Source organism: Trichosurus vulpecula, chromosome 6, assembly GCF_011100635.1.
Source record: "Trichosurus vulpecula isolate mTriVul1 chromosome 6, mTriVul1.pri, whole genome shotgun sequence".
NCBI lineage: Eukaryota > Metazoa > Chordata > Mammalia > Diprotodontia > Phalangeridae > Trichosurus > Trichosurus vulpecula.
The window spans coordinates 111,059,905-111,082,254 of NC_050578.1; the positions used below are offsets into that span (position 1 = coordinate 111,059,905).

The 22,350-nt window shown below is 40.6% G+C and overlaps 2 protein-coding genes across 2 annotated transcripts in view; one reads left to right on the plus strand and one right to left on the minus strand.

Moving 5' to 3' along the window:
• The window catches only part of FREM3 (FRAS1 related extracellular matrix 3), a 123,282-nt gene extending 108,154 nt beyond the window's left edge, over nucleotides 1-15,128 (plus strand). Inside the window, exons 15-24 of the mRNA XM_036764999.1 lie at nucleotides 691-822; nucleotides 1,174-1,505; nucleotides 5,890-6,082; nucleotides 7,816-7,920; nucleotides 8,473-8,600; nucleotides 10,677-10,811; nucleotides 12,802-12,928; nucleotides 13,710-13,897; nucleotides 14,360-14,506; nucleotides 14,619-15,128. Coding sequence (XP_036620894.1) covers nucleotides 691-822; nucleotides 1,174-1,505; nucleotides 5,890-6,082; nucleotides 7,816-7,920; nucleotides 8,473-8,600; nucleotides 10,677-10,811; nucleotides 12,802-12,928; nucleotides 13,710-13,897; nucleotides 14,360-14,506; nucleotides 14,619-15,128 — 1,997 coding nt within the window. The remainder of the gene's footprint in view (nucleotides 1-690; nucleotides 823-1,173; nucleotides 1,506-5,889; nucleotides 6,083-7,815; nucleotides 7,921-8,472; nucleotides 8,601-10,676; nucleotides 10,812-12,801; nucleotides 12,929-13,709; nucleotides 13,898-14,359; nucleotides 14,507-14,618) is intronic.
• Nucleotides 15,129-19,228: 4,100 nt separating this feature from the next.
• Nucleotides 19,229-22,350, minus strand: part of SMARCA5 (SWI/SNF related, matrix associated, actin dependent regulator of chromatin, subfamily a, member 5) — a 47,460-nt gene continuing 44,338 nt past the window's right edge. Inside the window, exons 23-24 of the mRNA XM_036763178.1 lie at nucleotides 21,280-21,387; nucleotides 19,229-20,513 (exon numbers count right to left, since the gene is read on the minus strand). Coding sequence (XP_036619073.1) covers nucleotides 20,448-20,513; nucleotides 21,280-21,387 — 174 coding nt within the window. The 3' untranslated portion in view covers nucleotides 19,229-20,447. The remainder of the gene's footprint in view (nucleotides 20,514-21,279; nucleotides 21,388-22,350) is intronic.

The following is a 22,350-nucleotide window of genomic DNA, read 5'->3' on the forward strand; positions in this document are numbered from 1 at the left end:
AGAAGAAAGAGGAAAAAATGGCAAAGTGGTCCAAAGATACCAATTCTATCCGACAAACTTTCTTTGAATGTCTACCACGTACAAAGCACCAAGCTAGTAATGAAAGAGAGCAAACCCATTCAAATTGGTCTTTCCATTCCCTCTTAAAAGACTGATTGAGCCAATTCTGCATTGAGGAATTAGCACAGCCATTATTAGTTCCAGTTTTCATTTTATTTATTTCTTTTTTTTGCAGGGGGGAAGGCAGGGCAATGGGGGTTAAGTGACTTGCCCAAGATCACACAGCTAGTAAATGTGTCAAGTGTCTGAGGTGGGATTTGAACTCAGATACTCCTGACTCCAGGGCCGGTACTTCACCCACTGCGCCACCTTGCTACCCCTGCAGTTTTTATTTTAAACAAAGCTTCCAACTCTTCCCTCTCTTAACCTTTCATCACAGCTGGAAATGGAACTACAGGAATAATATTTCTGCTTTACCTGCATATCCATCCTGGCAGAGGTGCTAATGAATGATGGCTTGGCCAAGAATTAAATAGAAATAGAAGCAGAAGGTCTAGATAATTCCCAAACTAAACCAGGAATCCTCCAAAGTGGAATGTATAGAAGTAAATGGGTTGAATAAATCTGCATGCATTATCTTCCCAGAATGCCCAGTCCCCTTTACATTCTCATGACTTAATGTTTCTCTAGGCCTTTGTCAGCCACGTATGCCTGGAATGGTAGGAGCCGAACCTTTCTCAGCCAGGATCCGCTATACTGGGCCAGATGAACCCGATTACCCCAACCTGATCAAGCTCACTGTCAGGATGCCTCATCTGGATGGTAAGGTCCATCCCAGTGGGTAGCAGAGCCCCCACTTTACAGGCAAGAATTTTCATCACCAGGAGGATAATGAATTGTTAGAACCAAGTACCGAGTCAGTAGAAAGAAATGGCAAACAACTGCAGTATCTTTACTAAAAAAAAACCCAAATGGGTTCACGAAGAGTTGACTGATAAACGAATGAACAAAACATCAAGTCCGTGGTGAAACTGGAAGTCACAAACTCAGGTTACCTAATCCCTTCCTGCTCAAGGCATCTCTCTCCTGAGACCCTGATTCCTCTTCCCCCTCCCCATATGGGTGCTTTCCCATTTGAGGCTGCCAGGCTTACCATGTTGTATCATGTTTCAGGAATGCTGCCAGTCATCTCCACCCAACCTCTGTCCAACTTTGAGCTGACGCTGAGCCCTGATGGGATGCGGGTGGGCAACCACAAGTGTTCCAACCTCCTAGATTACAGTGAGATCCAGACCAGGCATGGTTTCATCACCAAATATGCCAGGAGCACAGATATAATCGGTGAGACGTTACCCTACCAGTACAATGCTTCTCTGAGGCCTGCCCGGACCCTCCGCTTTTACCACAACCTTAATCTTGATGCCTGCCTCTGGGAATTCAACAGCTACTATGCCATGTCAGAACTCCTAACAGCCTGCGGTGGCTCTGTTAGCACCGATGGCCAGGTATGTATTTGCTGAACCCTGGGGTGGGAGAACCAGAGAAGCAGCATCCTAATAACATCTTACTTCTACCTAATGCCATAAAGAGCTATCCCACAGGGTAGGCACTACACTTATTATTACTATAATACATATTTTTTCTAGTCCTATAATTCATCAACGTGGGGAACTCCAAGAGTAAAAACTCCTTTCACTAGTACAGTTAGGCCACTTGTCTATAGTTTATAGTCTCGGAAAGGTTGTATGGAAGAATTGAGATGTAATATGACTTCTTTCCCGCGGTCACTTGACAGTACATGTCAGAGGTAAGACTTAACCTAGGTTTCCTGACTCCAAGGTCAATATCATGATCCCTATCCCATATTGCTTTTCAGCCCCCTTGTTCAGATAAGGAAACTGGGTCTCAGGTGGGTTAATATAACATGCAAGTGTCAGAGGGGGATTCAAAGTCAGATCTTCCTGACTCCAAGCCCAGTGCTCTATCCATGAGTTGCAGAGGCCCTGGGCTACCATGGAGGATCTGAGATGCCAACATAAGTACAGTAATTCGCCTACGGAGGTATCTCATCTAATATGTAGAATTGAAAATGGGTGAAATCATGTCATGTCTCAGATCTTCAGTTTCTTCACCTGTTAAAAAAAAAAAGAATAATAATGGTGCCGACCTCACAGCATTATTGTAAAGATCAAATGAGATAATGTAAAATGCTTTACAAACCTTAAAGGGGACTATGTAGAGGTGGACTAATAAAAAAGAAATAAAGGGACTTCTCTTGAAAGGTTTTTAAAATTCCCACTATCAATCCTGTATCACAGATTCCCTGCCTTTACTTTTCTACCCCCACAGAGATACCTGAGAAGTCGACAGCTGGTGTATGCTGGCAGAAGGGAGACTTTTATCCCCCACAAAAGGAAAAAAAAAACTTCCTATCATGCAAGTGGGAGGGAGCTGTGAAAACAGAGAAATCATGAATGCTCAGGCCCTGGTGGGAGAGGAGCCTCCAAGAAAGGCTCTCATCATTTGCCAGCTCCCTCCCCCTCAAGCACCAGAGTGCGTTATAAAGATACACAGTGGCTGAGATCTGACAAGGGCCATCTAACCTTGTCTCTCCTCATCTCATGTCAAGCAAGTGATCACTAAGAAATGGAAGGCTCGCAGAACTGGTTAAGCCAAGGACCTCCCCACCCACAGTGTTGGGAGTCCTTTCTCTGCTATCTGTTAATGTGCATCAGTTCTGTGTCATCCCCAAGACCTGTCCATTCAGATCTGGGTCTGGAGGGCAATGTCTCTCTCATCTTTGCATTTCCCAAGAGAGCTGGGATTTGAAACCAAGGCCCTGTTTGTCCATCTCCCTCTGAGTGTGGCTAGAGGAAACTAGCTTCATTCATTCGGATGAATGGGAGAAGTCTCTGCTGATGAGACTAGGCTGGCTGGCTAGCCTTCTTTCCAGATTCAGTCATGAGGGGACGCCACTTTTCACTACATTATCAGTATAGCGCCCGGGGAAGAAGTATGTGCCCTGCACACTTAGTCTGTTCTGTGTATTTCTTGGGTGACGAAAAGGAAAATCAGGCTCCTTTAGCAGCTCTTTTTAAGGAACTTTGAACTTTCAAAGGAGCCTTAAATAAACAGGAATAACCAAGCCAGACAGGCAGCATAACATGGGGAGACAGTGGATAGGATGCTGGACTTGGAATCTGATTCCAATTCTGCCTCTCATACTTGATGCCCTCTGTGACCCACAGCCGAAACCTCCTCTGAGCTTCAGTTTTCCCATCTGTAAAATAGGACTGATAACACCTCTAGGACCTGTCTCACAGGGTTGTAAGGGTGACCACTTGTTGAGGAAGCTGCCGAAGGGATTCTTTACAGGTACAGATTGGACTAGATGGCTGCTGGGACAGTATAATTCTGTGAGCCTGGTGAGGACTCAAAAGAAGCAATGTATAGGAAAGTGCTTGACCAACTTTACAACACTATATAAATTGAAAATATTTTAATAATAATTAATTAAATGATTTAAATAAGAAATTTAAAATAAATATAAAAATAAAATAATATTATTTTTAGAAGCTGAGAAATGATTAAAAATAAAAATCATCCTGGATCTAAGGCAGGAAACTTTTTTTTAAGAAATCGAAGGGGTAGATTCCTAGGAAGCTGCATGTCTGCACATGTGTCCGTGCTACCCACATGTATTTAACTCTCCAGTTACAAGATAGAGATATCCCCCACCCTGAGCTCCTGTCGATGCTTTCTTTGGAAAGTTTTTTAAATTCTAAATGGCATCCCAAAGCAAAAACAGGGAACGGTGTACAATGAAGCATGTTATTAACATCACATCTGCTCTAAGACCGATGGAAAGAAAATGGGGTGGGTGGTTGGCCTCAACTCTCTATCTCAGTCACATTGCTCTCTATACTCACATTTTCTCTTAACACAGGCTTTCACATTTAGCATTTAGAGCCCCCATCTCCACTGTGGCACTACCCTGATTTCAGTGAACAAGTTTTTATTAAACATTTCCTATGGGCCAGGTACTTGGGGTACAAAAAAAGGCAAAATTATGTCCCTGCCCTCAAGGAGCTTCTATTCTAACGGGATAGACAACATGCAAATTCATGAACATACAAGATACATACAGTGTAGATGAGGGGATGAGGGAAGAAAACAAGTATTTCTTAAGCACTTACTACACTCCAAGATCTGTGCTAAGCACTTTGCAATGGTCTCATTCGATCCTCATAACAACCCTGAGAGGTAAGTGCTGTTATTATCCCTATATTACAATTGAGGGAACTGAGGCAGACAAAAGTTAAGTGACTTGCCCAGAGTCACACAGCTAGTAAGTATAAGATATTATAATACCTGATTTGTATCTATCACTTTCAGGTTTGCAAAGGGCTTTGCAAATGTTGAGCGTGTTTGAGCTTTATGACAACTCCGATGAGTAACGCACGTGTTATCACACTTTTATAGATGATAAAACCAAGGTCTAGAAAGGTGACGTGATTTGCTTTCAGACGCTGCAGACAAGATTGATACCAACGGGTTTTCCTACCCCCAGGTCTGGCACACTACTTACTGATCAGGCCATTCTGACTCTAGCAGGAAGAGATCTCAGTGATCAGATAGGCCAATTCCCCCCATTTTATAGGTGAAGAAACTGAGGATTGCAAAGATAAGCTAATGTCAGCTAGTCGAAAAAGTGGATAATGTTAGATTTGGAGTCAGGAAGAAATGATTTCAAATCCTGCTTCAGACACTCACTAGTATGGGACATCGAGAAAGTCACTTAACGTCCTTCAGCTTCAGTTTCACAGGAGATGATGGTAATAACACCTACCTCACAGGACTGTTATGAGAGTCAAGTGAGAGAGATGGCTTATGTAAAGCACTTTGCAAACCTTAAACTGCTATCTAAATACTAGCTATAATGATAATTATTATGGGACTTGCTCATGATCACAGAGTGAGTCAGGCATCAGAGGTGGAATCCAGCCATTGTCTGCCTATCTCCAGGTCCAACGGTCTACACACAATGCCATGTTGCTTCCTTATAAACGTCCCTACGGGCTTAACCTCTTCTGCGGGACAGGACACCCAGTCTCCCTAATGTTACATGATAAGCGCATTAGAGAGTTTTAAAATTAACTGTTGTTGGAGAGGAAAGGTGTCCAACTGGGAGCAACAGCACCTTTTTGGATAGACTGTCGAAGTGCTTCTGTAGCAGAGTATCCAGGGTAGAGAGAATCTATTAAAAATCAGAGTTGGCATTCCAGGGGAAAAGCCTATGTGTGTGTGTCTATTATCCCGACATTCCCCCATGAATATAATAAATGACACAGACACACTAACAGGAAAATGAAAACAACTAATGACCATTCATTCAACAAGCATTTACGAGGGAGCTACTATGCCAGTAGCATAGTTGTGGTTGTGTGTTGTGGTTGCTCAGTCATTTCAGCCATGTAGGGCTCTTGGTGACCCCATTTGGAGTTTTCCTGGCAGAGATACTGAAATGCTTTGCCATTTCCTTCTCCAGCTCATTTTACAGATGAGGAAACTGAGGCAAATGGGGTGAAGTAACTTACCCAACGTCACACAGCTAGTGTCTGAGGGCAGATTTGAACTCAAGTAGATGAGTCTTCCTGACTTTAAACCTGGTACTCTGTATACTATGGTGCCACCTAGTAAAGACAAGAATGAATAGTGCCTGACCTCAAGGAGCTTATATCCTATTCTTCAGAATAGAAGGATCTGAAAATAACAAAGGACGTTGGATGGTTTTTGCGTGGTACTTAAAACTCTGGAGGTGAAATCTGTGGGGTTTCCCAAATCTCCATGTGTACAGTTCCTAACCTTCTCCATTTTTCATTTTTTTAGGTATTAAACATAGTGCAGTCCTATGTCACACTGCGGGTGCCCCTCTTTGTCTCCTATGTCTTCCATTCCTCAGCAGCAGTTGGGGACTGGAAGCATTTCGACTTGCGGTCTGAGCTGAGGCTTACCTTTGTGTATGACACCGCCATATTGTGGAAAGAAGGCATTGGCAATCCCCCAGGATCAGAGCTTCAGGGTAAGTGTTTATAGGACTACCTCAGGGAAGAAGAAGGGAAAAAAATCATATTTATATAGTGCTTCTCCTGTGGAAAACTTTAACCGCACTTTGGAGGAAGTGTGAGACAATGGAAATCCAAATGCTGGATTTGAGTCAAATTTTATTTTAATTTATCGATTTAATTAATGGATTTATTTAATTAATTATTCCTGCTGGCTGAGGTAGTATGACTCAGTGAATAGAGAGCTGGCTTTGGAGCCAGGAAAATCTGGGTTCAAGTCCTACTGCTGACCCTGTGTTGGACACTGTGTCACTGTCACAGGTAACGCTCACCAAGGACTTTAAGATCTCAATGCTCTAGGCTACTCTCTGGGACTCAGGTTGCAGAGAAGAACCCAGCCTGCATGGTAAAGGAGTTCCCTACAGGCCTGTGAAATCACAAATCTAGTCCCTAGACCCCTAGTCAGGCTCATTAAGTGCTAAGTCCGGTTGTTTAAGGTCTTCCAATGTTGTCATGACCCTCTTTAGTTGTTTAACTTAAATCTTGGAACCCAGTAGCACAGCCCTGGCTACCTTGCCTGAATTATTCCTCTGGTAATCGGAGACAGGTGTGAAGAGAAATGACGTGTTTTAGACATTAACTGATACCATAACTAAGCCAAGACAACCAAGAGCGACTTCAGGAAACATTACAAAGAATAGCGGCATACAGAACTAAGCTATATCCCCTTCTAAGAAAGTTTGCAGGAAATTCAATAGAAAACTCTACTAGGAATAGAAAGAACCCGAGATCAGTGGGCCCAGGCCAGTTAAAGCAAAGTCAGGAGAATGATGAATGCACTGAGACACAAGTCAATAATCTGCTTCTAAAAACAAGTCAACAGGAACTCACCTTTTCATAATAAACCAAAATTCATCAGGATTGCCTCTTCCCCAGCCTAGTGCCAAGAGGAGGATTTCCTCATCCCTGCACAACTGCAATAGCTTTCTGGTTCCCTTCCCTGCCTCAAGCCTCTCCATTCCAGTTCTCCTCCACCCAGCTACCAATGACCTTCCTACAGTGCAATCCAACCACAGCAACCCTCTACTCAATAAACTCTGTTAGTTCCCTATTATTACCTCCAGGATAAAATATAAAATCCACCGTTGGTGGCAGCCGGTGACCCAGAGGGCATCAGGCACTGGCCTGAAGTCAGGAAGACCTGATTTCAATCCCAATATGTATGTATGTATATTTTGTATACGTATGTATATGTGCATGCTTGTATGCAGGTATGTATATGTATTCATAGGCGTGTATGGGCAGCTAGGTGGTGCAGTGGCTAGAGTGCCAGGCCCGGAGTCAGAAAGACTCTTTTTTGTGAGTTCAAATCTGGCCTCAGAAACTTTCTAGCTGTGTGACCCTGGGTAAGTCACTTAACCCTGTTTGCCTCAGTTTCCTCATCTGTCAAATGAGCTGGAGAAGAAAATGGCAAACTACTCTAGTATCTTTACCAAGAAAACCCCAAATGAGGTCACAAAGAATCAGACATGACTGGAAAACAACTAAACAACAACAAATTTGCATATACATATGTATGTGTCCACATATGTAGTATAGCATGTTTGCATGTTGTCTCACTCATTAAAACGTGAGATCAAGGGCAAGGACCGTTATTGCCTCTCTTTGTATCCCAAACACTTAACACAGTGCCTGGCACATAGTAGATGCTTAACAAATATTTGTTGTCTTGACGTCTTCCTCTGCTTAGGAACTCTTCACCCAACCAGCATGCGAATCAATGAGGAAGGACGGCTGGTGGTTAACTTCCAAACAGAGATCTGGTTCCGAGGACAATTTGTAATTTCTCACCCAGGTAAGAGGTCCATCCAGTTCTAGTTATGGTAAGAGGTCCATCCAGTTTGAGTTATGCTACACCACCCAAACTAGCCGCCAATTGCAGTGAAATGATAGAAGACTTGGGTAGAATTCCAGCCATAAGGAGAAGAATCACAGTAATCTGGACAGGCAAGGTCTTCTGCCTTCCTGGATCCTTCTGGGCTTTTTGAGAAAGAGAAAATGGAAGAACCTGGCAAATGGCTCCTCCCCTGTGGTATTGTAAAAACAATGCTGGATCTGGAGACAAAGGAACTGGGTTTGAATCCCAGATCCGTTGCTCACTCATTGTAACTTTGGGGAGATTACTAACTTCATCCTTCTAAGCCCCAAATACTTCATTTTAAAACAAGAGGGCTAGACTGGTTAATGTCTGAAGGCTCTCCCCTATCTCTAAATCCTATGAGGCTATGACTATTTTTAGTAGCCTCTACCCCCGGGTCTCCATTCTTTTGTTGGTACCATGCATGAGTTGCTATTACATAATAGCATTGCTATCACCTGTGACCCAGCCCTCATCCTCTCTGCCCAGGAATGTCTCTGACATCAGTGGTGGTGTCCACGGATCACCCTGGTCTCACCTTCACCCTAAGCCTTCTGAGAAGCGAGCCAGCCTCCCACCAGCCAAGGCAGCAGTGGAGTTTTGTCTCTGACTTTGCTGTGAGTTTACATTTACAAATCAGGGTGTGAGTGGAGATTTAAAAAGAAAGGTTTCTCTGTTATTAATCCTCGAGTTTTGTATTCAGACTTCTGCTTTGGTCACTTAGAAATGAGGGAAAAGAAGAGCTTGTACAGTAGGTCAGATTCTATGTGGGCAGACTGGAGGAAGAGAGATCAGAACAGTCTTAGGTAAGGGAGACAATATTTATTTTCCCTCTGATAATTCATAGCACCAAAATTATAGAGAAAAACTTCAGAACATTTTTGCATTTGATAGGAGAGGCCATTACAGGGCTCTGTTTATTTAAATGAAAAATATATACAAAGTTGATGTCATTGCTCAAAATTCAGGGACACAACTTGGTTGTCAATTGCCCATTTATCCCTTTCTTTATCTCTTAAGCCCATTGTTAAAACCTCAAACAAAACTAACCAGATGAATTTTAGACATTCGTGAGATGGAGGAAGCCAGGTAGCACAAGGGAAAGACTACCAAATGTGGAGTCAAGTTCAAATCCTGCCTCAGACACTTTCTTCATCATGATCTTGGGCAAGTCACCCTCTGTGATTCAGTTTTCTCATGTAAAATGTGGGGAGTAAACTTTGTGGCCTCTGAGGTCCCATTTGAATGGTGTGTCTGAATCTAGCCTTTATTATTAAATAGGAAATATTGGACACAGTTCTCTAAGACAGTCCTTACTATGACATGGATGTCACCGTGGGTTTTCAAAAGCAATGCCCAGCCAAATGCATGCTCTGGGAGGTCCCACCCAAGCTGGAAAGGCTTTGAAGACTAGCTTGGTGAGGGACTGTGGAGCTTCCATTTGGAGACCAGAGAGGCTCATTGCCAAAAGGTGATGGCTTCCTTTCAGCCAAGGCAACTCATGAAGAGTAAGGCCTTAATAGGTTACGATTTTCATTAATAAGAAGGAGAATCCACAAGAAGGAAATCATAGGTCCTTTAAGTATAAAAGTATAGGACAGAATATCAGAGATCGTAGACGTTGTTCAGTCATATCCAACTCCTTGTGATTTCATGGTCCACACTGTCCATGGAGTTTTCCTGGCAAAGACACTGGAGTGATTTGCCATTTCCTTCTCCAGGGGATTAAGGCAATCAGAGGTTAAGTGACTTGCCCAGGGTCACACACTCAGGTCTTCCTGATTCTGGGCCCAGCATTCTATCCACTGAACCACCTCACTGTCTTTCCAGATATAATAGATATTGGAGATATAAGCAGGCAGAATCTCTGATATCAGACAGGAAGGAGCATTTGCAAGGTGGGAGCACTGCTCAGTTCCTCTCATAATCCTGATTTCCAAAAATAGGATGTGGTCATCACAAATGGCATCTATCCTTAACCACAAGGATGCCCAGATATGCATGCATACAAGAGGCTTGAGTGATTGACTGGAATGAGGCAAGATTCTAGGCCTCTCCTTTTCAGAAGGGCCTGGAATCAGCCTGTTCCTTTTTAGTGGCATGGCAAATAGAGTGATGGACCTGGAGTCAGGAAGGCCTAAAGTCCTGCTTCAGGCCCTTACCAGTTGTCTGACCCCAGGCAAGTCAATCAAGCCTCCCTGATCTGTTTCCTCCTCAGTAAAATGAGATTAACACTTGGCATTCCTTATAAGGTTTATTATTCCTTTATAAGGCTCATTAAAGTTTGCAAAGCACTTTACAGATATTATCTCTTTTAACCTCACAACAACCCAATAAGTAAGTGATATTCTTATCCTACTACAAATAAGGAAACTGAGGCAGACAGAAGTTAAGTGACTTGCCCAGGGTCACATAACTAAAGTCTGAGACTACATTACTCCATTTGATTGTTGTGTAGATCAAATGAGATAACACATATAAGGTGCTTTAAAAACTCTAAATCTTTATATAAAAACTAGCTATTATTATCACCATCAACAGCATTAGGCTTGCCCATTCCCTCTGTGCCAATGGATAAACCATCTCCCTTCTTTTCTCTCATTGGCAACACTGGTTTTCATAGGCTTTGGTCTCAGCTACAGTAGAATGAAGGTCTGTTTGCCTCCTCATTCTAATTCAGTGTGTTTGGACAGATTTGGGACTACTCTGGGACCTATACCATCAAGCTTATCCCTTGTGTGGCAGCCCCACAACAAGAATATACTCTTCCTATAATATGTCACCCCCGGGAGCCAATCACTTTTGACCTTGACATCAGGTTCCAACAGGTAAGAAATATGCTTGGGAGAGAACTGACCTTTCAAGTTTTCCATTTGGCTTCTGTGATTCTCATGGCACCATATTTACTGGGGTTTATCCAAACCTTGTCCTTGCTCTACAACTCTGCCTCATTAAAAAAAAAAAGTGACACCAGATGCAGGAGAAGATATATTTTATGTCTAGAACTGTAATTTCATAAGAGTGGGGACACCCAATGTGAAAACTCCCTTCACCAATGCAGACTGGCACCTCACCTGTAACTTACAGTCTTAGAGAATTGCCTGAGAGCACTGAGATAAACTCAATCAACAAGAATATATTAATCACCTACTATGTGCCAAGCACCATACTAGGCACTGGGGATATAAAGAAAGACAAAAATGAAATAGTCCCTACCCCCTCAAAGGGCTTACAGTGTATCAGGGAGAATAATATATACAAGACTTCAGAAAGTACAAATATACATATACATGGAAAGAGAGGAAAGAAAAAAAGAAAAAGAGAGAGAGAGAGAGAGAAAGGAAGGAAGAAAGAGAAAGAAAAAGAAAGAGACATCAAGGGATAAGAATGAGAGAAAAAGAGAAGAAAAAGGAAGAGAGAGTGACAAAGAAGGAGAGAAAGAGAGAGAGAATATAAGGTAATTTGGGAATGACGAGACACTAGAAGCTGGTGTATTAAGAAGGTATCAGTTGTGTGGACAATGGATTGGAGTAGGGAGAGATTTGAGGCATGGAGGCCAATTAGGCTATTGTAGCCGTCATCTGTCTGATGAAATCATCAATAGAGAGGAAAGCCCAGGACAGAGACCTAGGGTACACCTACAGTGAGTGAGTGGGAGGATGATCTGGCAAAGAAGACTGAGGTGTGTCTACTCAAGAAGACAGAGAAATAAGAGAGGGCAGTCACACAAAAACCCAGGGAGGAGAGAAGACCAGAAAGAGATGGTGGTCCACAGCGTTAAATGCTACAGAGGAGACAAGAAAGATAAAGACCGAAAAAAGACCACTGGATTTCACAATTAGGAGATCATGGGTAACTCTGGGAAGGGCAGTTTCTGATGAGGTCAGAAGTGACTTGACCTTGGTTCCATTGGTGGTATCTGTCAAAGGCGATACTTGAACATGAGTCTCGCTGACTTAAAAGACCATATTACCATATTGCCTCACTTACAAATACGTATAAAACTGCCAAGATTACACAAACCTTTTTGTTCTTTACTTTTTTGTAACACCTCTTCTGTCATTTTGTCTTGAAGTCAATACCCTTCACTGTTATTTAACATTCTGCACTGTTCTATCTCATTTCAACAACTAGATTCCAAGTCCCTTCAGGACAGAAATTGTGTGCTATCGCTCAGTGCCATTATATTTGTACAGTGTTTGACAGGAAATGGTCTTAGAGAGTTTATGTTATTTTTCCAAGGCCATGTGAACTAGTAAAGTCGGTAAAGCCAGGATTAGAACCACTGGATTGTCCCTTACTTTAAATATTTCTGTATCCCCTGCAGTGCTTTGCACATCATAAGCCCCCAGTGCTGATCTATGGCTTAGTCACTGCAGGGAAAGTGGAATTCATATTTCTCTATAAAACCACATTTTGTTCTCCAAGGAAGATAATGCATATTTATTTATTCATTATGTATTCCTAATCTCTGCTAACTAAATTATATTGACAGTGATAAGAATATGAAGGATATTCATTCAATAAACATTCACTGATCACATATTATGTGATCTGAAGGCACTGTGGGGAATACAAAGATGCATAAGACATAACCAGACCATGGTATGGTGGAAATTAATCACGAGTTCTACTGTTGTGTAATTGGATGGAACCTTCTCCACCATGCTGCTGCAGAATGATCTGGGTCATTTAGATTGCCATAGTCTCTTCTATACTGTTTTCTGGCTCTTTTCTGTAGATTTTAGTTTCATTTTGGAAATAATTCTCTAATAGTCAGTAAACACATTTCTTTTTTTCTTCCCACCCACCCTCAAGGTCAGTGACCCAGTAGATGCTGAATTCAGTCTAAACACTCGAATGTTTCTCCTCTCCAAAAAGGAGCTCTGGGTATCTGATGACTCCATGGACTTTCTGGAAGGATCTGATGTAGCTTTTTCTGAAGGTAAAGACTCTTCCAGGGCTATAATTAAACATGTATTATTCTGTTTGGATATTTTAATGCCATTATATATCAAGGAGGGAAATAAGCTTTTTAAAGTACCTACTATGTTCTAGGCACTGTGCTATAAGCGCTTTTTACCATATTATCTCACTTAATCCCCATAACAATCCTGAGGATAGGTGCTATTATGCCTACTTTACAGATGAGGAAACTGAGGCAAACAGGTTAAGTGATTTGTCCAGGCTCACACAGCTCGTAAGTGTTTGGGGCTGGAATAAACTTGGGGGTTTAGGTCTATAATCTATCCCCTATGCTGCCTGGATGCTTCATAAGCAATAAAGTATCACTGGTCTCAACGGTGACCCATCTCACATCAGATCATTCTAGGTGAAAGGAAATTGAAGCCTTTAATGATAAAAAATCCTAACCAAAACCTAGAATCACCTTCCAAAGGGCACTTAGTCTACTTTTCCCTCTGACAGGGTCATCTTCATATCGACCAAGTAAATAAGAATTTATTCTATTTTTAATACCTGGAATAAATTAGATTCCATCCCAATCTCAGAAATCCATTCATGTAGCAGCCCTCAGAAAGTCCCAGGAAATTCCGTTTGTAACATCCAAGGCACAAACAAGTTTTCATATAATAAAGAGAAGCTGTCTCTTGTTGAATGTTTCTTCTAAAATAAATGTCAAACTCAGAAAAAAAATAGCATGTCATCATAATAGATGGTAAGCTATTTGCCATGTTACAAAACTGGTCTTGCTCCCTCTCCCTTAGGTTCGATAATCTATGGCCGCGTTACGGTGGATCCCGTTCAGAATCTTGGTGACACTTTCACTTGTAACATTGAAAAAGTCTTCCTGTGCACGGGTGTTGATGGCTATGTACCCAAATACAACCCAGAAAATAAAGATTATGGATGCCTGGTTGACTCACCCTCTCTCCTGTACAGATTCAAGATACTGGTACGTAATTTATTCACCTCTTTATAAGAGCACTTGCTAAGGGTCCCCATAACTACATAAGGCAAAGTGAGTGAAACACAAAATAAATAATGATGATTGCTAAACGAAGATAATAGCACCTGCTTTGCAGGGTTATTATTAGGAAGAGAGATAACATGTAAAGTTCCATATAATTGCTAGCTGTTAAGATTATTATTAGGTAGGCAGTAAACTATCATTATCTTCATTTTTGCTAGTGAGGAAACAGCCCCAGAAAAGTTGCGACTGCCTTGGTCCCATAGCTAGTAAAGGATGTGAGTGGCCAGGATTAAAACCCAAGGCTCCTGACTTAAAATCAAGGGTTCTGCTAACCCCACCCTGAACGTCTCTGTGTTCCATAGATAATTAATCTGAGAAATAAACTGATGGGCTGACCTTTCCTTGACTGATAAGTAAAGCATAAAATTCTTCCTGCCTTCCTAGGATAGAGCTCAGCCAGAGACACAGGTCAGGAGATTTCGAAATGTGTCATTCAATGCTCATTTAGCCGCTGACCACGAAGATGCACTTCCTTTAGTGAAACAGCCAGGATCTGATGGTTTCAGCCTGTCCTCAGCAGCCCTCTTTCAGGTAGGAACAGTCCTGCCAGACTTCCCCCCCAGATTAAATTAACTTCCTCTTTTCAGTACATTCATTCATGTTTTTTATACTGCTTAAAACCAATTTCTTTTTATCCTCAAAGGTGGCTGCTGGGAGAGAGTGGTATCTCCATGCAATTTATACTGTCCGCTCAAGGGAAAATGCAAACAAAGACATTGGGAAGAGGAGCATAGAATACCAACACATGCCTCCCCCTGCTGTTAGCCTGGCGGGGGCCCTTTCCTCGAAACGCAGTAGAAGAGCTAACTCAGATGCCTCCACCCTGACTCAAGACATCAGCGCAGATCAGAACAGGGGCACCAACATTCAGCATGTGTCCCTGGTCCATTCCACCAAGGCCGTCTTCAGCCACAAGGGCTTTTTGCCACCAGGAACACATGACCGGCAGCCAGGGTTAGAAATGGCGGATGTGAAGAGGCCAAGTAGCACCGGGCCTGTTATAGGGGGAACTGTCAGCCTGTTGCTGCTGAGCTGCACCATGTTAGTATTTCTCTTGAGACACAGGAGATGGGCTTCAGATAAGAAGGCCATGCCAGGCAACAGAAAAACTATAACCGTACAGCATGGCAGCAATGACTCCTCAGAGGTTTAGAGTTGGCTTCAGCTTCCAAATCAGAGGTTTTCCTGCCTAGCAGCAAAAACTAGTATACACACATAACCTGGGGCTCCTGGCTCAATGCCAGAGTAGTTGTGACTCCCACCCACCCTAAAATACGCATATATACACATTCATGTACACATATATATAACTATACATGTACATGCTATATACCTACACACACATGTATATATACATTTACATACATATATACGTACGTGTGTGTGTGTGTGTGTGTGTGTGTGTAGCCAGAGAACAAGATGTGCTCGATTGCCTATGAGATTTTACACTGCTAAAAATTGCTGTCCTGGGGTAGGTGTCAGGGGACAGAGTGCCGGACTTGGGGTCTAGAAAACCTGACTCTCAGTCACTGACCCTAGACAAATCAATCTTTGTCAGCCTTGGTACCCTTATCTATAGAATGTGGATAACAGCAATTCCTTCATAGGGCATTTGTGAGGATGAACTGCAAAATTTTAAGTTCTGTGTAAGTGCTAGTTATTACTACAAGGTGATGATATTTAAAAATACATTACTTTGGGGGTGTCCAACTTGCCTAGTTATATGGGAAGGTGTTTTATATATGCAGGGGGAATTCAAGAAGCATTCATTGAGTGCCTCTTAAATTCTAGGTGCTAAAAAGTCAAAAACCAAACAGGGGTAGCCTTCAAGCAACTTCCTTGAAAAGGAGGCGCTCACTCTCCTTCAGCTGGGAGGGGTTTGGGGAGGGAGAGACACCGATGAGTAGATAAGTATACACAAAATGTAGTGAGTAAATTTGAAGCAATTTCAAGGGAGTGGTCATTAAATGGGTGGGAGAGAGGCTATCAGGGAAGACCTCACTCATGTAGGAACTGGCATCTGAGCAATGCTATGAAGCTAGGAATTCTACAAGGTAGAGAGATGAGGAAGGAGACCATCTCAGGAAGGGAGGGATGTACAAAGACATAGAGGTGGTAGACTGAATGTCATCAAGGGGAAAGTACTAAGTAGGCCGGTTGGGCTGGAACGTAGGGTGCCTGAGAAAGGGTAACACAGTTGGAAATAGTTTGGAAACAGGCTTTAAATACCAGGTTAAGGGTGAAATCAGGAACCTGCAGGTTTCATGTGGTGGGAAAGAAAAATGAGGAGTAATCAACAGGGATAGCAAGGAATGGCTTAATAATACTACAGACTTGAAGATCCAAAGCAGCCTGTTTTCATCAGCCCCTATTGTATTGGTATTAGAGTAACTGGTTCAATACACTACAGTATTTCATTCTCCTCTGCAAAACGAAATCCTTCTTTCGGGACAGGAATGCACCAGTTTCCTTGTGCTAATCTGGAGAGAAGGATTATAATCTGTTGCCAGAATTTCCTTAGTTTTACATAGACAGCCAACTGTTAAGTTTGTTGTTTTAAAGGATATTCATGCGACTTCACCAAAGTACACATGCCACAGTTCTCCAAAACCTGAATGCAGAGAGAGTGGATTAATGGGATATACATTACAAATATATATTTGATGTATAGAAGCCAAAGACCTTTTTTTGTTCTAGAAGGCAACATGAGGTCCGAGCATCACCTAGCAAGCCTCGAGTTTGGGCAGGTAAGAAGGCAGAAAGGGAAGGGGAAAAATAAAAAGATGTGTACCACCAATAATTCCCTTGAGTGGCCCTGTCACACCAGTGCCAGTTGGTCTGTCTCTGGATTAAGTTACCACATATTCACTATATTCATGACAACTTCAGAAGCCTCCTCCTCCATACTTCGAAATAGGTCTATTAGTTAGAATACCTACCTTCTACTATCCCTGGCTTGTGTCATTTCTTATGGCCTTGCACAATGAACTCCATTTAAATGTTTACAAATTTGCAATAGAAGTTTTTAAAATAATTAAATGTCTGTGTAAGCAACTCAAGCAGGTGTTATAAAATATTACCATGATCCTTTTGCATTTATTTGACTGGTTTTGTCAGTGACCCTGACATACAATCATAACGGGGAAATGGGAAGGGAACAACTCTCTTGGACTCGTCAACAATTTGGATTTTTCTAAAACAGAAAAAAAGAATCATGGGATCTGAAATCTATGAGAGGTCTTTTTATGGGAAGAAAGAGTATTAACCTACAAGTATATGGTAGCAGAATTTAAATATTAGCAAGTCGTGCAAGAGCATTTTAGGACAGATTTGAAAAATTGTAAGGATCTCTAGAATATTCTCCCAAATGGCTAGAATAGCTTTTACTTTTATATATATATATATATATGCAGACATACATATTTATATATGTGTATATACGTGTGTGCGCACGCGCGTGTGTGTGTACACAACACCCAAGATTTGTGTAGACAAACTCAATTTCCTAAAATCAAGGAATGCAAGTATTTTGGTTTCCAGCATCATTTAAAAAATGATCTTGTCACACTTTCAAGAGAAAATGGCAGTAACTGAATCCAACACACACCATGTTATACGAGGCATGGAAAATGCTCATTGTAAAATTCAGTAGTCACCTACTTGAATTAGAGTTACACTTTGCAAACATAAAAATACTAAAATGATTGCTTTTATTAGTCTTGAAACTTTAAATATTCATCAAAGGTCAAGTCAATAAGCATGAGCCAGGCACACACTAAGCGCTGGAAAAATATAGCATATTTTCAATGATCTCCTAAGGACACAAAGTGGTAAAAGGAAAAATGTATGACTTTAAAGGAGCTAGGTAGAGTGAGGGAGAACAGATGTGGCCCAAGTGATACAGCAGTGCCCAAAAGAGCTTAAGAGATCTCCATTATAAGTGTGGTATAATGGCTAAGGCACTGGTACCTTGAGTAAGACCTGGGTTCAAATTCAGCCTCAGATACTAGCTGTGTTAGCCTGGGGATTTTACTTCAAAATCTTCAATTACAAAATGAGGAGGTGCCACACTCAATGGCTTCTAAAACCCTTCCAGCTCTAAATCTATGATCTTAAGTGCTTCTGTGGAAGATCTGTGGGAAGTCATGGTGAGGGCTTACGGTAGGGAGGAGTGGCAATCAGCACTGAAGAGAAACATTCACATCATTTGGAACACAGATCCCTGAAGGATAAGTACTGAAGAGTAGCATCACCAATAAAGACCTACTCCAATACATTTTTGTGGTATGAAAGTGACCCCAGGTTTTTAAAGCAAGCTCAAGTCTGTCCAACATTAGAGGACAGGTAAGAAACAGTCTTTTTTTCAAAGACCAGTCCAGCTAAGGTGGGAGAAGTCACCACCAGGTGAATTTTTTTTTTTTGAATAGCAACTTTGAAATACTGCCTACTGTAGTTCATGGAAGAGGGACATTCCATGTATTGATCTTCCCCAAAAGAGAGTGTACTCAAAATGAAAAGATCTTTAAACTATTGAATAGGGAGAAATGACAAGGATGTTACAAGATAAGCTTTATAGGCCTTTAAAAAAACTTTAATATATTTAAGCAGTGAAACCTTATCTCCCAAACAGGACTGTATGTTATCATTGTGGCAAAGGACTGCTTTCCCTAATCATACTCCCACACCAATGAGGTCTCTGGCTAGCTCTCAAAAGTTACATGCCACCCCCAGTCTGTAAAAGGCTACCTGATCTCTCCCCTCACTGGTCATGCTTCCACAATCATAAACCCATCTCCATCCATCAACTATTCCTCCATCATAGACAAGAATGGAAAAAAGATACTGTGTGACTAAACAGTTTGGGAATAGTTCAGCATCACTCTTCTTCACGAGACCTAATTGAAATATATCCAACACCACTCAAACCAGTGAGGTCCTAATTCACCTGTAAAGTACAAAATTCTCAGGCAGGGGGTAAACTAGAATTTAAAATGGGTCATGCTCACACAGTAAGTTATTGTGGCTTCAGAGGATTTTCCCCCTTACTGAATACAATTCCACTCTGCTGTATCATAAAATGAAGTATCTTAACACCCTGGGGATACAGAAGGCACAAAGGCAAGAAAACTTAGTGGGGGTAAAAAGAAAGGGAAGAAAAGGCAATGAGCCAAAGGGAAGCAAGAAACGCTTGAGAAAACATGAATAAAAATGAAACCAAGAAATAACTAAAGAAATGGAAAGAAAAGACAACTCTAAGATTATAAAAATTATATTTATTCATGTTGCTACATTTATTGCATTCTCCTAGAAAAATGGAGAACTGTGTATGTACCCAATTTGCACATATAAAACATACAAATTATATATAGCACAAAGGCTTCTGGGCCTAATATCTTGACACCATATTGTAGGTAACTCCTGCTTTGGCTTTTTCTAGTCTATGAAAAAACAGGAGATAGACTTGTATTCAATCTTGTTTCTCACACATTTTCTTCTGAATATTTTAAAATGGGGAATACTATATGTCAATGAAACATTTCTCATTTGTTCTGGGAATGAAGTACTAGAAATTTGGAAAGTCTGCATTATTTTGTACTACTAAATTTACCAAAGTTTGACAGTCTGAATGACCAGTTTATGCCCTATTCTTATTGGTTCTAACAAATCTCTAATACTGGGCACCAAGACATGAACTTTCCAAATCATGGTAGTCATAGCATGTCATTTTTAAAAACGTTTACCCAATACAAGTTTGTTTTTAATTTAGTTTTTTTTTCACAAAATGCTACAACAGTTTAAGGTGAACCAGACAAATCCTGTCTTTGGCTATAGAACTAAAAATAGGTCATCTTTCCAACAGCAGGGCACATTTCAGCTTTTAGAAATAAGCAACTCTGGGAAGCAGAGAGACAACATATAAAATGTGCATAGAATTAACTAGCATGTCTAAAGTTTTGTTTCATCCTACCCACATGGTGAGTAAGGATAATGTATTATGTATTAGTCCCGAAATAAGACTCAGTGTAGGAAGATACCCAAATTTCAAGGTCAATTAAAATAACTTGACAACTAAGTAGAGACTGAAGATACAAATTATATTCTTTGTAATAGTCTCTTCTAGCTTAGCAAGTCTAGTTTTATAAAAAAGTCTTAGTTTAGAAACCTATAGCTGAAAAACAAAACATTCACAATCTTCTCAACTAAAGCTAAAGTAGAAAAATAAATCGAATGAAGCATTTATTAATAAATGAAGCCTATTTTATTACTTCAAGTGTTAATGGTAAAAAAAATTTCAGCACAGCTGTTGCATTTAAAAAAGTGTAGCTACATACTATGTGTCTAGTTCAGTAAACAGATGAACCCGATGTCCTTAATGACATAATAGTTGAGCATTGTACAGTACATCTTATGAAGACCCGTAAATTAAAGAACTACTTTTTTAAAATTTAGTGATTACAAAACAATTAATCATTCATAGCTTTAGCTTCTTTTTTCTTCCTCGACCATCAGGCGCTCCATCCATTTTACGTTTCTGTGCCTAAAAACAAATAGGAGAATTACTTTTTACCATTAAAAGCTTACTTTTACAAGTGCCAGCACACCAAGACAATTTTAAATCTAGCACTTAAGACCAGTACTATAGAGCTTTTATGGAATGAGATGGATAGAAGAAATTATCTTGAATAACAAAAAATTCTAGATCACATTTCCTACTTCCACAACTTGTGAATTCTTTAGAGAAACTTGCACTCATTCTATAAAATTATACATCAAAACCCCATTTTAGTGGTAATGTTAATATTTCAAAGAATACCTAACACAGATAATTTTCTGAATTTAACCGCTATGCCTAACAATACAGAATACCCAAAAACAGGCCAAGAAAAGAAAAAATCAGATGCACATAAAGTTCCTACCATAGAGCTAATTAGTAGAATTTAAAGACTTGATGGTGGTGATGGAAAGAGCCTGACACTTGGGAACAGAACAATTTACTTAAAATTTTCATTATTATCCTTGCAGAGCTGCTAAACTTTGAAAATTTTCCCAAAAAAAGATGCTATCTATATATAAATGCCAGGTATAACAGGGGTTTATACATTTATTATTTACTCAACCAACTTAGTCAAATGCTAACTTACAATGCCAAACACTGTATTCTTGAAAAATACTGTGTGGCCATTAACTTCAGCTAGTCAACCACTCAGCAATTTTCTCCTACTCTATTCCTTAATTACAAAGGGGGGGTGCGGTTTGGGGAAGAGAGGAGGAGGAGGAGGAACAAACTATTCAAGCGCACGTACCGAAGGCTTTGGTCCTCGTTTCTTTTTCTCTGCCTTTTCCTTTTCTTCTAACTCCATGTTTTCTCTTTCAATCAGGGTAATTAACGTGTTACACCTCCTCTGAAGCTCCTGAATTATAGATGAATATTCATCCGGTAAATTTTACAGTTTCCACATATCAAAAAATAAAAATACCTCACTTTTTTTATATTAGGAAACCCAACAACCCAGTTTACACTAGTACAATTATTTGCTTCCAAAATTCTGTAGATTAAACTGTACTTAACACAAACTTAAGAGATAAAAATAAAAGCAAAAAGTAATTATTATCAATAACAACAACTGCCCCATTGGAGACAAAGATGTTTTTAATACAACAGTGCCACACAGTGGTCCTATGTAAGGAGCATTACCTATGCCAAACATCACTAACCCAGGTTACCAAGAGGGTAGTGGGTGCCAGGAGTCTGATCAGACTGAGGACACAGGAAAGATCCCGTTACAACAAATTTAAAAGTCCACCCAAGTAATTTTATTTTACTATAATTTCACTTCTGTATCACAAATATCATTAGTAACAAGGAACTTGAGGCCACTTAGTTAAATAAAGTAACTTTCCCAATCTGCATGTGAGGAACAGCAGCTGAGGTGTGCAAGGGCTCCCTCCGCCCAAAGAACTCAGTTCTGTCCCTTTCACATGCTAGAGAGAAGATGAACATTATCAGGACAGATTGAAAAATAAATTTTAAGAAGGCTGTTTTCACCACTAATGGCCCTGTGCATGAACTATGCTACACATTCACTTTTACGGTTTTCTTTTAACACAGAACTGTTATGTGAACAAAGACTGGAAAAAAACACCTGGTATACTGTGTTATTTTACCATGGACCACCAACCAAGGCTTCAAAATCTGTTTGTACTATACCACAACTGTGGTTGTTCAAGTGATAAAGTACTGTGATATAAACAGTTCTGAAAGGAACAGAAAAACCTTTCATCTACATAAGATGAAAAAAAGAACAAAACTGTATTAAAAAATGAAAGGGAAGTCCCAAAATTCTGGCAGATTCCTTTTTAATTTGTGCCTCAAG